The sequence below is a fragment of the Oncorhynchus clarkii genome, chromosome 31 (genome assembly GCF_045791955.1).
Source record: "Oncorhynchus clarkii lewisi isolate Uvic-CL-2024 chromosome 31, UVic_Ocla_1.0, whole genome shotgun sequence".
NCBI lineage: Eukaryota > Metazoa > Chordata > Actinopteri > Salmoniformes > Salmonidae > Oncorhynchus > Oncorhynchus clarkii.
Genome location: NC_092177.1, coordinates 38398323 through 38418171, shown reverse-complemented (window position 1 = coordinate 38418171; position 19849 = coordinate 38398323). Strand labels below are relative to the sequence as shown.

Below are 19849 nucleotides of genomic sequence, written 5' to 3'. Positions count from 1 at the left end.
ACACGAGGCATGGCAAATATTTATTCACCAACATACATTTGTCCCACTAATGACATTATGTACAGTATCTCTCAGATCATACGCTGTTGCAAATGGTACCTGCAATAGCTAATACATTTAAGTAGGTTAAGTTAGCCTATTTTGAAGTTATGTCAATGCAGCTTTCTGCTTATGACGTGCATTATTCAGGACACCATACATGAACCAAAGCCACTTGTCTTTTATAACCATTTTACAATTCCCATATTGAAAGAATATGGTGACATTCCGTTTCATATCTAGGCACACAGTATAGTATTCTGCAAGCCCTGAATGTGTTTTTGCAGCCACCTCAACGAAGAGAATCAAAATCACAATCCGTTGTAGGCTGGTCCTCCACTGCCTTCGGGCACCACCCAGTTGATGTTCTGGCTGGGGTCCTTGATGTCACAGGTCTTGCAGTGGACGCAGTTCTGAGCGTTGATCTGCAACCTCATACCTTCTCCAGTCTCAAGGGGAACGTACTCATATACACCTAGTAAAAGGGGGGAAAGAAGGGCATCATTCAAAATGGAAACAGCAAGCAAAGATGTATTCCATCCACTGTACATTTAAATTGTTACAGGAAAGATAGAAAATAGGACCAATTTCACCAATTCTTTTTTATAGATTGGGGTACTCCATTAAAGAGATTCTAGTCTTAACCCAGTAGCTCATTTGGCAATGGTGATTTAGTCTCCCTTGCATGCTTTTAAATTTCTTCCCATTCTGACTTGGGTATTAGGCTATAGGGCTAGTAAAGTATGTACAGAAGAAATTTAAGTTGTAAATGCCAATTATTGTTATGTCGTATTTTAATTCAAATGTAACTTGTACTTTTTTCAGGTTGTAATGAGAACGTTTTCCCCTCAAAGTTCTTGATTTATTAATATAATTTGTCTGATTATCATACTGCATATGTAAGACTAAATGCCATTTGTAATATGTGTTAGTGCAGGTATGTACCAGTAGTTAATATACAATCCAGAAGTGTCTGATTAAAGGACATTCCATAGAATTCTACAAAAATACGACCGTTCCCTAAAACTGCTATAACTCATTCAGAGGTAAATGTATTTCTATTCGGATTTCAAACCTTACAAAATAAGGAAGACTTAATATGCTCCATCTTCATTAGGAAGTGTGGGAAATGTGTGTTTTCTTGACTGATTACACCATGTGATGCTATTGTATGCCCTATCATTTGAAAGGGCTGTTTCTCAGCTTTGAAAACATGTATCATGTTTTAATTTGGTTCGACACCAGCTAATTTTGCTCATTAATGCACAGAGTTCATGGTCTTACAGTTTTGTGATTCAGATATTTTTGGGGAAAATCTTGCCAGTGATGCAACAATGGCAATATGGCGATTTACAGTTAGCTGGTATTCTAAAGCCTATTGTTTACATACCCCTTTAAGAAAAACAAATTGACACAACCCTAACACGGAACCGCACGTACGCCATCGTGCATACATTTATTTTGTCCCCCCACACCAAACGTGATCACGACACGCAGGTTAAAAATATCATAAACTCTGAACCAATTACATGACCGTGTTTCCAGCCAGCTTAACTACTCACTGGACCCCTATGATCACTTGGCTACGCATGCCTATCCCTAATGTCAATATGCCTTGTCCATTGCTGTTCTGTTTAGTGATGGTCTTATTTCACTGTAGAGCCTCTAGCCCTGCTCAATATACCTTAGCTAACCCTTCAGTTCCACCTCCCACATATGCAGTGGCATCACCTGGTTTAAATGATGTTTCTAGAGACAATGTCACTATGCCTAGGTTTATATTCACTGTATTCACATCCTACCAGAACTTTGTCTGTACATTATGCATTGAATCTATTCTAAAAGCCAAGTTAACAAAACAGATCACAGACCATTTCGATTCCCACCGTACCTTCTCCGCTATGCAATCTGGCTTCCGAGCTGGCCATGGGTGCACCTCAGCCCCTTTCAAGGTCCTAAACGATATCATAACTGTAATCGATAAGAGACAATCCTGTGCAGCCGTATTCGTCGACCTGACCAAGGCTTTCGACTCTGTCAATCACCACATTCTTATCGGCTGAGTAAACAGCCTTGGTTTCTCAAATGACTGCCTCGCCTGGTTCACCAACTACTTCTCTGATAGAGTTCAGTGTGTCAAATCGGAGGGCCTGTTGTCCGGACCTCTGGCAGTCTTCTATGGGGGTGCCACAGGGTTCAATTCTCGGGTAGACTCTTCTCTGTATACGTCAATGTCGTCGCTCTTGCTGCTGGTGATTCTCTGATCCACCTCCATGCAGACGACACCATTCTGTATACTTCTGGCTCTTCTTTGAACCAATTACATTAATGCTTTTTAACCTGTCCCCTAATTAAACATTTAACAGAGTTTTTGATATTTTAACCTGCTCGCATTTGGTGTGGGGGGACAAAATAAATTTATGCACGATGGCGCACACGCACAGCTGGTTTGGGTTCCGTGTAACACCTTTATCTACTACTGTAGGTCTGCTCTCGAGTGACTCATATTTGATTATCAATGAACCTGGTTTTGCAAAGAAAGGCCACTCCTTACTTTCCTGATCCTACATACACAACATGATCAAAAGTATGTGGACACCTGCTCAAACATCTCATTCCAAAATCATGGGCATTGCTATGGAGTTGGTTCCCCCTTCGCTATAACAGCCTCCACTCTTCTGGGAAAGCTTTCCACTTGACGTTGGAATATTGTCGCAGGGACTTTCTTCCAGAGCATTAGTGAGGTTGGGCGATTAGGCCTGGCTCGCAGTTGGCATTCCAATTCATCCCTAAGGTGTTCGATGGGGTTGAGGTCAGGGCTCTGTGCAGGCCAGCCAAGTTCTTCCACACCGATCTCAACAAACCATTTCTGTATGGACATCCGTTGGACTGCCAGATGCTGAAGCGTGATACATCACTCCAGAGAGCGCGTTTCCACTGCTCCAGAGTCCAATGGCGGCAAGCTGTACACCGCTCCAGCCGACGGTTGGCATTGCGCATGGTGATCTTAGGCTTGTGTGCGGCTGCTCGGCCATGGAAACCCATTTCATGAAGCTCCTGACGAACAGTTCTTGTGCTGACTTTGCTTCCAGAGGCAGTTTGGAACTCGATAGTGAGTGTTGTAACTGAGGACAGACGATTTTTACACACTTCAGCACTCTGCGGTCCAGTTCTGTGAGCTCGTGTGGCCTACCACTTCATGGCTGAGCTGTTGTTGCTCCTAGATGTTTCCATTTCACAATAACAGCACTTACAGTTGACTGGGGCAGCTCTAGCAGGGCAGACATTTTATGAACTGACTTGTTGGAAAGGTGGCATCCTATGACGGCCATTCTACTGCCAATGTTTGTTTATGGCGATTGCATGGCTGTGTGCTCAATTTTATACACCGGTCAGCAATGGGTGTGGCTGAAATAGCCGTATGCACTAAATTGAAGGGGTGTCTACATAATTTTGTATATATAGTATAGGTTTGTGAATATAGCTATGCAGCCAGAATCATGATTGTTGTGTGCAGTGCAGCCCTCCCAAACAGCCATTATGTGTCCCTACTCATTATCCATCAGATTACCACCCATTTGAAAATGTCAAGTTCAACAATGTATGGAAAACCATAAAAGAGATGAACACAATTAATAACAGGTTCAGGGCCAGACATCTGTGGAGAAGACTGATTTCTAACAGTTGTCTGTATGTCGAATCAATCATACTATTACATCTCTGCCTTAGTAGCAGTAATGGGTTTGATGGCCATTTCACAAATATATATAACTCTGATCATTTATTGATACTTCCAGAGAATAAACCTGGCTGTGCTGATCAATATCAATGTCTTGAGTCATACTGGTCGTGCAGGCAATGACAGCACTTGGAAGCGGCAATAGCGTGCTTGAGCTTTATTCATGGAGGGTCAGGTGTTTCAGTGGACAGTAATATTCAATTCCACAGAGATCCCTGGCCTTGCTCCATACCTCCTAGGTGGAGCTATTGGGCACGTCCAGGTCGTTCTCATTGCAGTCGCGCTGCACAGATTATTATATCTCACAATGTCTGAAGGCACCACAGTAGTATTACACAGCAATCTTAAACACATGCTGTTTTCAAGGAAACGTTAACCATTTGGTTGTAATATTATCACCTCTTGAAGAGCATAGTCAGAACTATACATTTTTGATTATTCCATGCAAAACAATTGCACACATTTGGCTTGAGTTAACTGCATGCTTTTCATGATCAGTAAACATCAATTGATCATGTAATTTCAGATACGTGAGGGTAGCCTCTCTCTCGCTCAATATTGGCCACCATTAATTGGATATTTTGAGAGATTTAAAATAAAAGTGAACTATAATTGACAAGTGTGAGTGGTTTAGGTTCATTTCCCAACCTTTGTGGGATCTGCCTGTCAAGCAGCAGAAGGGCACATTTGCCGATGTACAGTTAGCTGATAATGTTTACTTTGCAAGCTACCAGTAGAAACTTTGTACAGTTGGCTAAACATATTAATCAAAGGGAAGTTTGTTTTAAAGTGTTTGTCCTATATCAGAGATACGAAGGAATAGAAAAAGACACTTAACCCTTTTTTTAGCCACTAAACTACTTCCATAAATACTGCCATTCATTTTCTAACTGGTACTGGGCTACCTTTTGGCGAGGCTTGTGGGCGTCCTAGAGCCAAACATGTACGTGTCCGTGAGAGAGTCACCTTTCTATAGAGGGATCATATTAGTGTGTAGCCCAAACTGTTGGGACGCTACAGACAGAAGTTGGCAGATCAGCGGTACCGAGTTCAGACGAGTCCCGTGACGCTTGTGGGGGTCGTAGAGCAAAACATGTAGGTATTCGTAAGAGTCTCACCTTTCCATAAGCGAGTCATAATAGTTTTTAGGCCAAACCATTCCGACGCTACAGACATTTGTGAGAGAACCGATTTTCGGGATGTCTCATGGTCTGAAACACAGCTGTAGCTTTCCCACTTTTCACCGCCAATGTGTTGTATTGAGCCCATGCAAAAAAGATATCTCTAGCTTAAAACAGAGATTTTTATGGGGATGTTTTTATGCTAATTTGATTTCAGCAAGGCCGCGTAAATGACTCTAGGGTTAATCACGTTTGCTGCTGACAGACATGATAGGCTACATTGATTGATAGACCATGTCAAATTGGCTAGCTAGCTAATAACAGATCACATCTCTTAACAAGCCAACTTTCAGGGGATAAACTAGATGGCTATATCCAAATATTGTTTGATTTGCTTGCCATCTATAGTGGTGATGACAGTAGTCCCGACTGACAACTTTACCAAGACGAGGACTTGCCGATGTCAAGCTCCTTTCAAAAGTCTAATCCTACGAAGCAACTAAATGACACATTGTTTGCTTAGCTGGCTACATGCCAATGGATAGCCTATTCCTCACATATCTGAAATGACATGATCAATTCATGTTTACTGATCATAAAAAGCACTGATGTACTAGCTAAATGTGGAATAATCAGAAATGTAGTTCTGACTATGCTCTTCGAGGTGTGACTATATTAAAGTCAAATAGTTGGCTAGGTAGCTATAACATTTATTTAACAATCCCTTAAACTACGCGTAATTGTCAAAGATTGAATGCTCTGCACTGTATTGTAACGTTTTATTGATAATGACCTATTGCTTATACCTATCCAACCCTTTCAGATCTAAATTAAGTGCCTGTGTTGTATGGGCTAAGGATGGATTTGTAATTGTGCATCAGTGGTACCTGCTGGACAGAAGCGCTGCTCAGGCCCATCGTAAATGGCCAGGTTGTTGGCCACAGGGATGCTGTCGTCCTTCAGGGTGAGGTGGGGGGGCTGGTCCCCCTCGTGGTTGGTACCGCTCAGGGCCACAGAAGAGAGCAGGTCGAAGCTCAGCTTGCCATCAGGCTTGGGGTACTCGATGGGCGTGCACTCCTTAGCCGGTTTCAGTTGGGCTGAGTCCAAGCCTAGGGTAAAAGAGTTGGGAGTTACCAAACCTCAGTTGGTTGTAGGCCAGATAAAACATTGGTTTGTTCCTTGAGGCAATTCTTAGCATGAGTGCATGATTTTGATGTGCATATAGCAAAACTGAGTTGTTGCTTTGTCCAATAACAATTTGGCCGAAACAGAAACGGACCATCTTTCCTGATGAATACGTCATACAAATCATCAATATGCTGCACCTGCATGTTTCAGTGTCCATGGCTCCTTCCCTCTAAGTATCCAGTAGAAGACACCAGTGTAGACCATGCCCCCGTACAGTCCAAAGTAGTTGTGGAACGACGGCCTGATGTTCCTCACTGCGTACAGCTCTTTCCAGATCCAAGACTTCTTCAAATTGTCCTCATACTCCGGTATGTGAAGTCCTGGAAGACAAATTACCAGAAAAGTATAATTCTATTCAGATGACAGTAAAATGTTAGATGATCTTGCACCCACAAATTAAAATTGCTCATTTACTTTGTGTTTTTTTTAATCAAATAAAATTCCATTAATTTACTTTAAAAAATGACACACTGGAGAGAAGCAATTAACATATATCTCCCCCCCAATTAGCATTAGCGATAAAAGTCTCAACAAATTACACTCTTTAATAGTGTATTCATTGCATATTTTATAATGTAGAAATGTGCCTTTGGCTTCACTTTACAATCAGTGAGAGGTGTGTGTGTGTATGAGGGAGCATTTAAATCAAAGGAAAAGGTTTTGGTCTGGTTTAACCTACCTGCCGTTTCAGATGCTGGGTCTTCGGCTGTGACTTTGGGGAAGATGGCCTCTGCGGCCAGCATGCCGCTCTTCATGGCCGTGTGGGTGCCTTTGATCTTTGGTACATTCATGAAGCCCGGACTGCATCCGATAAGCATCCCCCCAGGGAATGTCACTTTAGGGAGGCACTGGATGGAGGAAGACCGGTAAAGATTATAATCATGAATGTAATGGGAAAATGCTTTCATGGAATAAGAACCAGTGGAAAACCTAACCTAAGATTCACGTATTTCCCATTTTTGATGCCGAGACACACATTAAAGTTACAAAAATGTGGCGCAGGACATTTGACAGGCAGCATTTTTATTTACTGGACCTGATTAGGGATTCCATCCATGGTGCTCAGAATGAGAGAAATCCCATTTAGATTATAAAATGAATATGCAAGTCAAGGATGTAACAATGTGTGGTCCCTCTTACCGAATTCAGATGTGCATTTTGAAGATGTTAGAATAACTCTCCACGTGTACTTTTCCTCAGCCAACAAGATGAGTAACGAACAGCAAAAACACTAGCCTATGTCAATCTACTATCCCCCATAGTAGAAAAGTGTACCTATTGTATTGGTCAGCTTTTCGAGAAAGAAACTATTCAAAACAGACTCTGGAACAGTTGTGGGACGATAGATCCCAAATTCATGCAACCAGTGGGCCCTTGGCTACATAAAAAGAAACCTTAAAAAGCAATGAGTCTGATGCAACAGATCTGAATGTTTAGCTTAAAAATTTTGATAAGCTGTTCATTTCTTTACATAAAACGTAGCAACGTGCACAAGGCAGTAAGGCAACGCGCAAATGTTTGTTCCATAATGCAATTCATTGGAAAACACCCTTGTGAAAGTGCACCAACACATGCAAGCGGTTTCATGTGACAAAGATGAAAATACCTGTTTGAAATGTTGAAACAGGGGAGCTCTAATATGCGACAACTAGCATGGGCTGCTAATATGACTAGGATTTTGCCTTTGGCTTCTGGACAATGAGAGAAAGTTGATATAGAATAATTGCCACCACCACCAAGGTAAGACATGCCTCATAATATAAAACGTTCAGGTTTCAAACAGTTAAGTATACGTTTTCAAAATGCATACTGCCTCCAGCTCATTGCGAAGTGGTGTGTGACGAGCTGAGGAAGCCTGGCTTCCGTTGCCTGTGCATTTGCTGTTTGAGATGCTGTTGCAGCAGCAGCTCTCCTGCTGTCTTGACAGATTTTCCGCTCAAAGGCTCTGTATCTATATGCTGTACGCATGTGATAAATAAGATACAGAAATACTGTACATGCGCTAATTTAATTCCACATAATTATGCATTTAACCTATAGGACGATAAGCATGACCAGTCAAATGTATTTCCATCGACTGGTATTTCCATCAATGAATAGGTTAAAAAGTATTATTTTGCAATGGGATTTTTTTCTTCTTCTCCCGGGCAATTTACAGGCGGCAATTTTATTTATCACCAAAAAGCTGGCTATTATCGGCTAACAGAAACCTTGGCACAGAGCCACACACATACCTTTGAGTAGTACATAAAAAAAATACACACACACCTGATAGCCTCCCTCGTTGAGCGCCCTGGCTCCGTAGGCGATTCTGTCACCTCCCTCCAGGGTTTTGGCAACGAAGGGATGGTGCTTCCAGCGCTGGAACTCTCTGAAGGGGCTAAGGTAGGGGTTGGTGTAGTCAAGACCAACCTGGAAGTGGGGAAATACACAGCATTACGTTTTTGGATACAATCGGTCATTGACCTCAATGTATGATCTTCATAAAAGTTTGAGTTATCACATATCTCAAGTTGCCCCTTTAGGCCCAAGTTGGCCTAATGAAGATAAAGAGAAGGGTAGAAGTATAGTGCATTGTAATACACTGACCTCAGTTTTACAAATGTTATTTCACTTAGTGTTTAGACCGTTGGCTGGTAGTTTGGCAGTTGACATCCATTGCAAGGAGCCAAAATGGCTGCCATAACCGTGACTCACCACAAAGCCCAAGGCCACCAGTGGCTCGCCCTCGTTCAGGTGGTAGAGGAAGGAGCCGCCATACGTGTTCCTGTTCAACGGCCAGCCCACCGAATGCTCCACTCTGCCCGGCCTCCACTTCTTCTCATCAATCACCCACAGCTGGTTAGACAGAAAAACAACATTCATGTAAGTCGTGGTGCATAAAGCATCTGCTAAATGACAAAAATGTAATGAATATGACATTCTGATTTGGCTACATGAAGACCTGTATTGTATGACTGATTAAAAACAGATTATTTGTTTATTCGGTCCAAATACAGTTGCTTTGGGATTTTACCTCTTTCAGGCCAATGGCGTAGGTCTGTGGTTCACAGTTCTCCCTGAGGTTGAACTGCTTGTAGAGCTGCTTGGCCAAGTGGCCGTGGCAGCCCTCTCCGAACAGGGTCACTTTAGCATGGAGCTCCATCCCCCTCTCAAACACATCCTACAGAGGCAAATTGAGAGGAGAATGTTATTCTGATACACCAGGGATGAGGCTACTTGTCGCTTTCATAAAACAAATTATATTCTATTCAGTGCTGATTCTTCCTCGTTTAAAAAAAAATAGAACTCAGTTTTTACAGTCAAACTCTATACTGTACAAAGTGACCATACATAGGAGAAAAACATTTGTACTTTGTCCAATGAAAATAACTTAGACTTTCCGTACAGTGATGAGTCCATTTTATTGACACAAATCTGCATAAGTTTACCTTTGGCGAACCATCCTTAGCGATGCCCACGTCATTGGTGGCAATTCCTTTCACACTTCCATCTTCATGAAACAAAACCTGAAAAACAAAATCTGAAATTAAAACAAACTTTTGAAAGTGGAATGACACCTCAAGCAAACACGATCAATGAATGCCAGTCGCGATACGTCAACGCATCAGTGAAATCGATCTCAGGCATGAAAACGGAGCTGGCTCAAAATATCAGTCTATTATCTCTGCCCTACCAAGAAAAAAGGCAGTAACTGCTCATTTGTTTGAAAATGAGTTAATGTCATTTTTGCTACATTAAATACATGCTTAATCATGTGGACAAGTATCCTGCCTCTATTGTACTGTGTTTTGGAGAAAATGGGGGTCATGTTAGCAGTAACTGCATAAAGTTACTGTGAAACCAGGGTAAATAATAGCCATTTTTCTCAGTTCCACGGTATGAGCTGCCTTTTTGCTTGGTAGGGCAGATCTGGTCAAAGGCATACAATTATGTAAATGTTTACTGAGAAAAAGCTGACGTTCCAGGAAAGATCAATGTACCATGTCAATGGTAATTATCACCAATTATCACCAATATTAGTAAGATGGCCTGTGTTTTCTGAAATTGTCATGAATGGTGGGCGGTGCTCACCTCAGCAGCAGCGTAGCCTGGGTATATCTCCACTCCCAGCTCCTCAGCCTGCTCTCCCAACCAATGTACAAAGTGACCCAGCCGCACAATGTAGTTCCCATGGTTGTTCATGGGCAGACCTGTGGGGGGAAACATTTTCAAAAAATTCAATAGAATGAAAAACAGACTGCAGTCAAGGCTAATACCATAATAGCTTTATGTTTAGGACAGAGCTTACAGGTGACAAGCTAGAGTTGTCATTTGAAAAGATGTCCTGTAAAACATGCATGTGACTTTACCTGGCAACATTGGGACAGGGATTCTATACTTCTCGGTTAGAATACTAAACAAATCCTCGGTCACTGGTGTGTTCAAGGGTGCCTAAGAGAAGAGTACACAAATAACAGAACACTTCATTTATTTTTAGCCTATGTGTTGCTTGCAAGATGTTCCCTTGGGCAGGATCATGGTGTTGTCTAGGACTGTGATGTACTCTCAACGTTATGTCTGTGATAGTTATGTCTGCAGTTAGGTATGGCGGCAGGTAGCCTAGCGTTTAAGAGCGTTGAGCCAGTAACAGAGGTTGCTGTTTCGAATCCCTGAGCCGACAAATCTGCCGATGTGCCCTCGAGCAAGGCACTTAACAATAGTGACTTACAGGAGCCATTTGGGTTAAGATCATCTGCTAAATTACTTAAATGTAATGTCTGAGACTAAAAAAAAAGACAACAAAAAGAAAATGCCAGGTCCATATCCTGTGTGTATCTGTGAATTATGCTGCATATTTCCCCTCACAACCTTTCCATAGACTGGCAACCTTTCTTAGACTGACGTGCTCAATACTTAAATAATAGAGAGCAGAGTTGTGGACAATTTCATTTGAAATCTCTCTCAGTGGAAAGAAACTCCTGCTGAGTGAACTCAGTGTGAAGATGCTTATTTCCTCTGGATGACATTTGAACATTTTCAACGGACCTGCTGAAGCAGCCCTCAGACGGGAGTGCATTTCATTTATAAATCTATCCCTCCCTCCATAGAACTAGATAGGGCACATCTCCACAGGAGTGTAATTCAATTCATGAATGTCTATGGCCCACTGACTCCAACTCTGCTATAACTAACAGAATAATGTAAGGAACATCCAAATATTAGCACATAGATCAAAGTTTTTGCAGAAATATTCAAATTTGCCCTGGGTGCATGTCACCAGTAAAGTAAGTTTTCCATGATAGCCCTAAAGGCGTGCCAGCTAATTATTGATATCGCTGCCCATCTCCATTACCCAGAATAAGGAATATTACACATTAGCAAGCGAGTAGAGTAGGGCTGTCCCAGGGAAAAAAAGGGATTTATTTTTATCTTGGTCGACCAAGAGTTGTCTGTTCTTTTGACCAATCGATTGGTCAACATTTTTTTTGTGTATTTTTCCATATATACACACACACACACATCCTGTGTGTTTGAATCTAATCAACGATATGTACTGAGCTTGTCTAATGCTTTAAGCGCACGGTTTGATGAAATAATTAAGACACCTAACTAGAGGGAGTCTGACCGCAATTGATTTGATTGTGCGGGCTGGGCTCAGACTTGCTGCGCTGTATATACACTTTTTTTTAAATAAAGACAGCGAGTGACTGACTAAAACCTGTTGTTTCTCACTTCTCCCTGCTGCAGCGGCCACCACAGAACATCAACAGTGTTTATCACTCTGTCCGTGTTGCTGAAGCGGCAACAAAATTACAGCCATTTCTGACTGAAAAGTTCTGTTACCGAAATCCCTCATTTGTTAAGGAAAAACATTCCCTACTACCTTAACTCTTGCTCTCTTTCCATGACACATGCATGCATCACATGCACGTAACCAATAGGGCCTGACCTATAGCACATCATAATCACATCAATAAAATGGTTATGACAAACTCTGAACACATTAACACGTGACAGCAAAATGGATGCGGAGGACAACTCGAAACAGGGGAATGTTTGTTTACTGGTTGCTCAGGACGTAAAGGGGAAGTCAGGTGTGTGGAATACATTTGACTAGTTGTGGAAAATACTGGAGCTCAAGAAAGTTAAGGAGCAATATAGTTTGACTGTTTAGAACAATGTCAACACTAAATAAATGATAAGTGTTGTAATGTGTTTTTTTGGAGAGCATTTATTACAGCAAAGACTAATCAGTCGCAAGCATTCGTGAAAGCGACTGCCAAAATGGAAGAGTTTATTTATTGTTTACAGCTAATTATTCCCAAAAATGTTGTGGTTATTTTATTTTAAAACTAAAATGCTTGATTGCATTTCAAATCATGAATGACCCGTATGCTGTGTGATGACTTGAACAAATTAATGATTATTTCATTACGTAGGCTACTGTATGAATCATAGGCCAAAGTTACAGTATTAAGACAAAACAGAATGCGCTCTTAGGACTACAGCTCCATCGATGGTGGTTATACAAGTCTATTACTACTACTAATAATAATGATATTACTTATTATAATGATCATAATAGTAATAATAACAAGGAGGGTTATTAATAATATCATTTTTTTGACCATTTGAAACAGTGTAAACACAAAATTAAAAGTAATACCAGAGAGGCTGTTCTAACGGGGGAAAAACCATATAAAGCCTTTATTACAGCATAACGAAGATGAAAAACAGTCAGATTTGTGAAATTGTTTATCCTACATGTGGTTGCGTGAGGCTTGGTGCTCACGGAAATCAGTAGGCTACTAAACAAACACTCAAACAGGCAATAGAAGCAGGATGTCTTATTTCTGTAGACATACAGTGCATTTGTAAAGTATTCAGACCCCTTCCCTTTTTCCACACTGTTACATTAGCCTTATTCTAAAATGTATTAATTCCCCCCCTCAATCTACACACAATACCCCATAATGACAATGCGAAAAACAGGTTATTAGAAATGTTTGCAAATTTATAATAAAAAAAATGAAAAAAACAGAAATACCTTTTTTACATAACTATTCAGACCCTTTGCTATGAGACACGAAATTGAGCTCAGGTGTATCCTGTTTCCATTGATCACCCTTGAGATGTTTCTACAACTTGATTGGTGTCCACCTGTGGTAAATTCAATTCAAAAGGCACACACACCTGTCTATCTATATAAGGTCCCACAGTTGACTGTGCATGTCAGAGCAAAAACCAAGCCATGAAGTCGAAGGAATTGTCTGTAGAGCTCCGAGACAGGATTGTGTCGAGGCACAGATCTGGGGAAGGATACTGTAAAATGTCTGCAGCATTAAAGTTCCCCAAGAACACAGTGGCTTCCAACATTCTTAAATGGAAGAAGTTTGGAACCACCAAGACTCTTCCTAGAGCTGGCCGCCCAGCCAAACTGAGCCATCGGGGAGAAGGGCCTTGGTGAGGGAGGTGACCAAGAACCCAATGTTCACTGACAGAGCTCCTCTGTGGAGATGGGAGAACCTTCCAGAAGGAGAACCATCTCTGCAGAACTCCACCAATCAGGCCTTTATGGTCGAGTGGCCAGGCAGAAGCCACTACTCAGTAAAAGGCATATGACAGCCTGCTTGGAGTTTGCCAAAAGGCACCTGAAGGACTCAGACAACGAGAAACAAGATTCTCTGGTCTGATGAAAGCAAGATTGAACTCTTTGCCCTGAATGCCAAGCATCACGCCTGGAAGAAACCTGGCACCATCCCTGCGGTAAAGCATGGGTGGAGTGGGGATGTTTTTCAGCGGCATGGAATGGGAAACTTGTGAGGATCAAGGCAAAGATGAACAGAGCAAAGTACAGAGAGAATATTGATTAAAAACCTGCTCCAGAGCACTCAGGACCTCAGACTGGGGTGAAGGTTCACCTTCCAACAGGACAACGACCCTAAGCACACAGCCAAGACAATGCAGGAGTGGCTTCGGGACAGGTCTCTGAATGTCCTTGAGTGGCCCAGCCAGAGCCCGGACTTGAACCTGATCAAACATCTCTGGAGAGACCTGAAATAACTGTGCAGCGAAGCTCCCCATCCAACCTGACAGAGCTTGAGAGAATCTGCAGAGAAGAATGTGAGAAACTCCCCAAATACAGGTGTGCCAAGCTTGTAGCATCATACCCAAGATGACTCAAGGCTGTAATCGCTGCCAAACGTGCTTCAACAAAGTACTAAGTAAAGGGTATGTAAATGTGAATTGAGTGTCATTTTTAATACATTAGCAAACATTTCTAAAAACCTGGTTTTGCTTTGTCATTATTCTATCCATTTCATTTCATAAATAAGGCTAACGTAACAAAATGTGGAAAGAAGTCAATGGGTTTGAACACTTTCCGAATGCACTGTATCTAGCTGTGAATTCCACACTAACTGCTGCACAACAGTGAGTGACTCAAGGTGCCGGTCTCTCATTGTGTGCTTGTAAACAAACAACGTGACTGGGGACTACATGTAAGCTTCATAATGAAAAACTCCTAATTAACGCAATCTTCTTTATCTCCTAATGTATTGCAGAAGTTGACTACAGGTATTTACTTAAAGTAGCTATAAATATTCACATTTATAAAACAAAATGTAAAGGAAATAGTTTCAACAGTATTGAAAAACCATTGCATGGTATACCGCCCAAGCCTAACAGATACAATTGAAGCTAGAGACAGATGTGTATAGGGCCTATACACACACACGAGATGACACTAACATACCCCTCTCTCCTTCCAGTCTGGGAAGAGTTCGTTGAGGGCGCTGGGCTCCAGGCAGGCCCCAGAGAGGGTGTGTGCTCCGATCTGAGACGCTTTCTCCACCAGGCACACACGCAGCTCCTTCTCCTGCTCTTTGGCCAGCTGCTTCAGCCGGATGGCTGCCGACAGCCCCGCGGGACCCCCTCCCACTATCACCACATCAGCCTCGTCAGCAAACCGCTCCATCTCCACACCTGGACAGAAACAAAATGCCACACACAAATAGGTATGTGTCACCAAGTGGGTTTGGAACCTTGTTCATCTGAGCAGCACAAGAATGTACTAGCCCACTGAGCTACAGCCTAGTCATTAGCTTGAGGGAGATCACACAAATCCTCAGGTTTCGGGCAAGGTTACACAAGCCTCCATAAAGACCAACTGGAATATTAGTATGTTGTACTATCTGAATGTCGAAAGTAGAAACTTGTAGTTTTGACATCAGCGTTAATTTGCAACAGCATCCCATAGATGGACATTGAAGGACAACTAGTATTTTCCACAAGCACATGGAGTAGCCAGCCAAATAGAAAAAGTTGACAGCCAGGATCCCCCAGGATTGCCGAACAAGCTCTATTTTTCGTGGCCTCTGGTACATTCTAATGCCTTGATTCAATCTGAAATACAAAAAAATATTTAATACTTTATTAAGTTTACCACAACTAATGTTTCCAATCAGGGAGGTATTGTGTTTACAATTTAAATGACTGAAAATGTATGAATTCAGTATTGTTATGTAATTTTCTAGGCCTTGAAGATCAGGCCTATTTTCTAAGTAACTTTTCTTATTTAAATATTGTACATTTAACCTGTCTTCGATATTAAAGTATTTTACTGCAAGATATGAATTGAAACAATTATGTATGTTCTTCAAATAGTTAATCAAAACAGAATTTGGGCTATTTACTTAATAAATAAATCAAAGGTTCAATTCAAATTGTGTGATGGGCACTTTCTCAAATGGGTCTCTAAAATAAACAGAACAAATGCTCAAAAATAAGTTCTGGGTCCATAGGTGTTAAGAGATCAGTTAAATTAGTGAAATAATTAAGTGTTTGCAACTCTTTGAATTGCAGTTTGTCATTAATAAAAAATTAAAAACTTGTTTTACAAATTCTTCTTAAAGAATCTTTTAAGAGTCTGCCGACTTCCAAAGGCTTCAAGCTTCCTTTTAAGAGGCATTTTCTCAGCTATCTGCAATAAAAGGTATGACTGAAAAATGAAGCAGGTGTTAATCATGGGTTTTGCTAAGCAGAAAGCAGCAGTTGATTACTCCATTGTCAACACTTTATTTATATAGGTCTACTGATTTAATCAATCTTTGAAAATACTATATACAGTGCATTCATTAAGTATTCAGACCCCTTCACTTTTTACACATTGTTACGTTAGTCTTATTCTAAAAATATTTAATACATTTCTCAATCTACACACAATACCCCATAATGACACAGTAAAAACAAGTTTTTAGAAAATGTTTGCAAATGTAGAGGGCAGCAGGTAGCCTAGAGGTTAGAGCGTTAGACTAGTAAACAAAAGGTTGACTCAAATAGATAAAGGAGCATCATGCTCTCTCTCCCTTAGTGTAAAGAAATTTGACTTCAACCGCAGCATACACAACACACACACACCGGGAGGTGGGACAGACAGCAGACTGTTAAACCAACAGTGTTTCCCTGTCATCGCTCACTTTGAATGATGGGCGCCTGTCCTATGAATAGATCGCTAGAAGATGCATATTGTTTATTCTAGCGGGACCGGGCTCAGCTAACTTTTATTCTGACTTACGAATTGTAAAAAAGTACCTGGCTGAAAAGGAGTGGGTAACTGGCTGTATAGCCAACACGAGAGGAAAACACTGCAAATATGTTTGTTTTAGGAAGACAAATCTAATATTACCCACCCACTCACATATGAGATCAGTTCAAATGTTATCAACATTGGTATAAGGTTAAAAAAAACAAAGGAAACAAAGGTGTTTGGGTCTCGCATAATATAACACATTCCATTTCAGACAGTGTGTCAAGGGTGAGAATTACACAGTACCTTCCCATCGTGGGTCTTTGTCCCTGGGGAAGATTGTGTAGTGTGACGTTATGCGAGGCATCACTGCAGATGAGCAATTCCGTCTCCACGTGTAGTGCTGTGGAGGTGCATGTTCCGCTTGCACTGTTTTCAATGCTCGTATACACCTTTGGGCTGCAAAGAACAAGGCAGATCCGGTCAGTGCCGATGGACTGGCGAGGAAGCTGATAAGGTGAGGTCCTACTGTATACCTTCAGAGTGTGTACACGTTACCTTATGCACAGTACAAACAGTTAGACAGTAAAAAAGGACACTCAAGAGATGACTTTGTTTACAGCTATCTTGATGACTCAAGTCATTATGGAAGTTTTATTGTGGTCATACAGCAGAACTGTTACGCTGTACAATACATTGCAACTGAACGTGTCATTATTCTTCTGTGTAGCAGCCTATGAGATTTGTATGGGCGTCTGTAGCAGTGGAGGTTTATCAGGAGGTAGGGGAGGACCATCCTACTCTGCAGATTTCATTAAAAACAGTGAAACTTTAAAAACAAAAGTGATCCTTAGATAAAACTATAGTAAATATATTCATGTCACCAAATAACTGATTAAAACTGTTTTGCAAGTAAGTTCTACAGTAGCCTCAACAGCCTCTAGGGTTATACCATGGTGGGCAGCTATTTCCCATTGTACATTGACTTCAATACAAAATCCAGGAGGCTCATGGTTCACATCCCTTTTCCATAGACTTACACAGTAATTATAATCGATTTCCGGGGGACGTCCTCCAACCTATTATAGATATTGAGGTATGAACTGATGTGAGAGCGAACGCTGCAGTGCATATAATGCGGTGAGTAGTTGACTCAAAGAGAGAGAAAGACAATAGCTTAACAGTTGAACAAATGAATTTCTTCAAAAATTAATGAAGCAGCAGAGCTATATTTTGTTATATTTCTTCTCTTCTTAGTTTGCCTTTCACTTACTTCGCTTATGCAGCTAATTTAGCCTACTCAACAACCTGACTGAAAAAGAGAGGAATGTTATTTATGTTAGCTAGTAGGCTAAGGCTATCCACCACTGCAACTCTTCCAAGTTAAGGAAAACTTTCGGTTTTATTAATTTATTGCCATTGGGGTCCGCCGGTGTAACTGCTAAACTACTTGCTGTAAACTGTACTGCATGATTGTACACCTGGTTTGTGGGTTTACTACATGTTAGCTGTTAATATGGTAACATCGATGTAGGCTAAGTAGCGGTTATGGTATGAAGGTTTGGCTTAGAGAGGTTTTTGCGCCTGGTCAGACTGCAGTTGTGTTGTGCACTGAAGTCCACAAGCAAAGGGAAAAGGTGAGAGGAGAAGAGCACGTAAATGTGAGAAGGAATTAAACAACGCGCAAAGTGATGTTGATGCATGCTTTGTGGCTGCTATGAGTGAACTGTGTGTGCAGGTGATCTGGGGGGAATTCATTCTGCTGATTCTGTTGCAAAACGTTTCTTAAATGGAATGAAACAGGGAGGAATTTGTCCAATACAAACTCTGATTTTTGACTAATGATTACACCCTTGATCAGCTTGATGCAGGCAAGAGTGTGCAAGGTCGGTATTGTAAGTTTCACTGTCATCTTGATTAATCCAATTTGTCTCTTGAACTGTGCACCTACATTATTAACTTTCATTTGTAGGCTAGGTTGTCGCAACCTCATGATGGGTATAGGGCAAATTTTAGTATCCCGTAGAAGCGTAAACCCATCTATGTTAGATTGAGCTGGGTGAATGGTACAGTATATGAATGACAGTCATCTGTAATAGAAATAAGGCCATATACTTATTTTGTTCTCCCTAATTTTGAACGGCACCAACCGCCACTGATGTGCAATTGTCAATAGGCATGTAATCCACGTCCATTTAGGTCATGAGATTGTCAGCAAAAGAGTACTGGTATCAGCCAGTTAAGTTATCACCTATAGCAGTCAACAAATACTGCTATCTTTCCCGAGACAAACAATGATTCGTGCCTTGGCTTGTCAGTAGATTGACGGCATGAGACGTCACAACTGTCAATATTGACACTCACGGTCAAGCTAGCTAGCTAGTTAGCTAAGATAGTCAGCCAATTACTTTTGAAAGTGCATAACTAATAATATTACTTTAGTTCAATATTAGTTAACGTACAAAATACTTAATGTATTTCTGCACGTACTAAACTAACATTGGCTGACCAAAGGACAATCGTTAGTGACCTATATTATAACAGTGTTTGACTTCAACTTTGCCCTATATTTAGCTTAGCTAACTAGCTTAGCAAACCGGGCAAAGGTGCCAGACTGGAGCTAGCGTTTCAAGATTCCACAAAGCTAATGTCAACCGTATTTACTAAGTAAATGTTAGTCCATGCCACTCTCAAATTATAGATAACTATCATTTACAAAATAGGGGAACATATAAAGTGTCAAAAGGCAAGACAGAGAATATGGAAACTGACAGGCGTATGAATAGCTGGCTACCAAACTTACCTTGAATTGAATATCTGCTAGCTGGAAACATCGTATGAAGGTCAGCTAGTGCTAGTTCTCTAGCTAGTAGCAGTCCTCTTTAGGTACTGACAAAGGGCTCTTGCAGCTCAGCCACCCCAATGATCATGCAAGTCTGTTGGGACAACAAAATTCGTCTCATAACAGACCATTGAAGTTGTCGGTAACTCCACACAGTGCGCATATGCCTCAATGTTCTGGCACGTTCACGTGAGTCAAATGAGGCGGTACCTGGGTAAATTTAGATCTAAAACCCGGAAATGAGTTATGGGGAAATAAAGTTTTGGGATAAACCGCAACGATTAGGTCTGAGGTTAACGCAGGCTTAGGAAATCGTATACGTTTTGTTTTTAATACGTTTTTTATTGTTTTCAGTCAGTTTTTATTTTCGGCGTTTATCCAAAAACCCGACAAACTCAATTTATTTCCAC

The 19849-nt window shown here is 41.2% G+C and overlaps 1 protein-coding gene across 1 annotated transcript; it reads right to left on the bottom strand.

The window, feature by feature from the left end:
* Nucleotides 1-7: 7 nt before the first annotated feature.
* Nucleotides 8-19635, bottom strand: LOC139390544 (electron transfer flavoprotein-ubiquinone oxidoreductase, mitochondrial-like). Its single transcript, XM_071137733.1, has 13 exons — nt 19401-19635; nt 16904-17056; nt 14825-15054; nt 10440-10521; nt 10162-10280; nt 9519-9596; nt 9104-9250; nt 8785-8925; nt 8356-8499; nt 6767-6935; nt 6225-6407; nt 5787-6008; nt 8-514 (listed from the first exon to the last, which is right to left on the bottom strand). The coding sequence occupies exons 1-13, from the start codon at nt 19429-19431 to the stop codon at nt 351-353; spliced, it is 1863 nt and encodes a 620-aa protein (XP_070993834.1). The 5' UTR covers nt 19432-19635; the 3' UTR covers nt 8-350.
* Between the last annotated feature and the right edge of the window lie 214 nt (nt 19636-19849).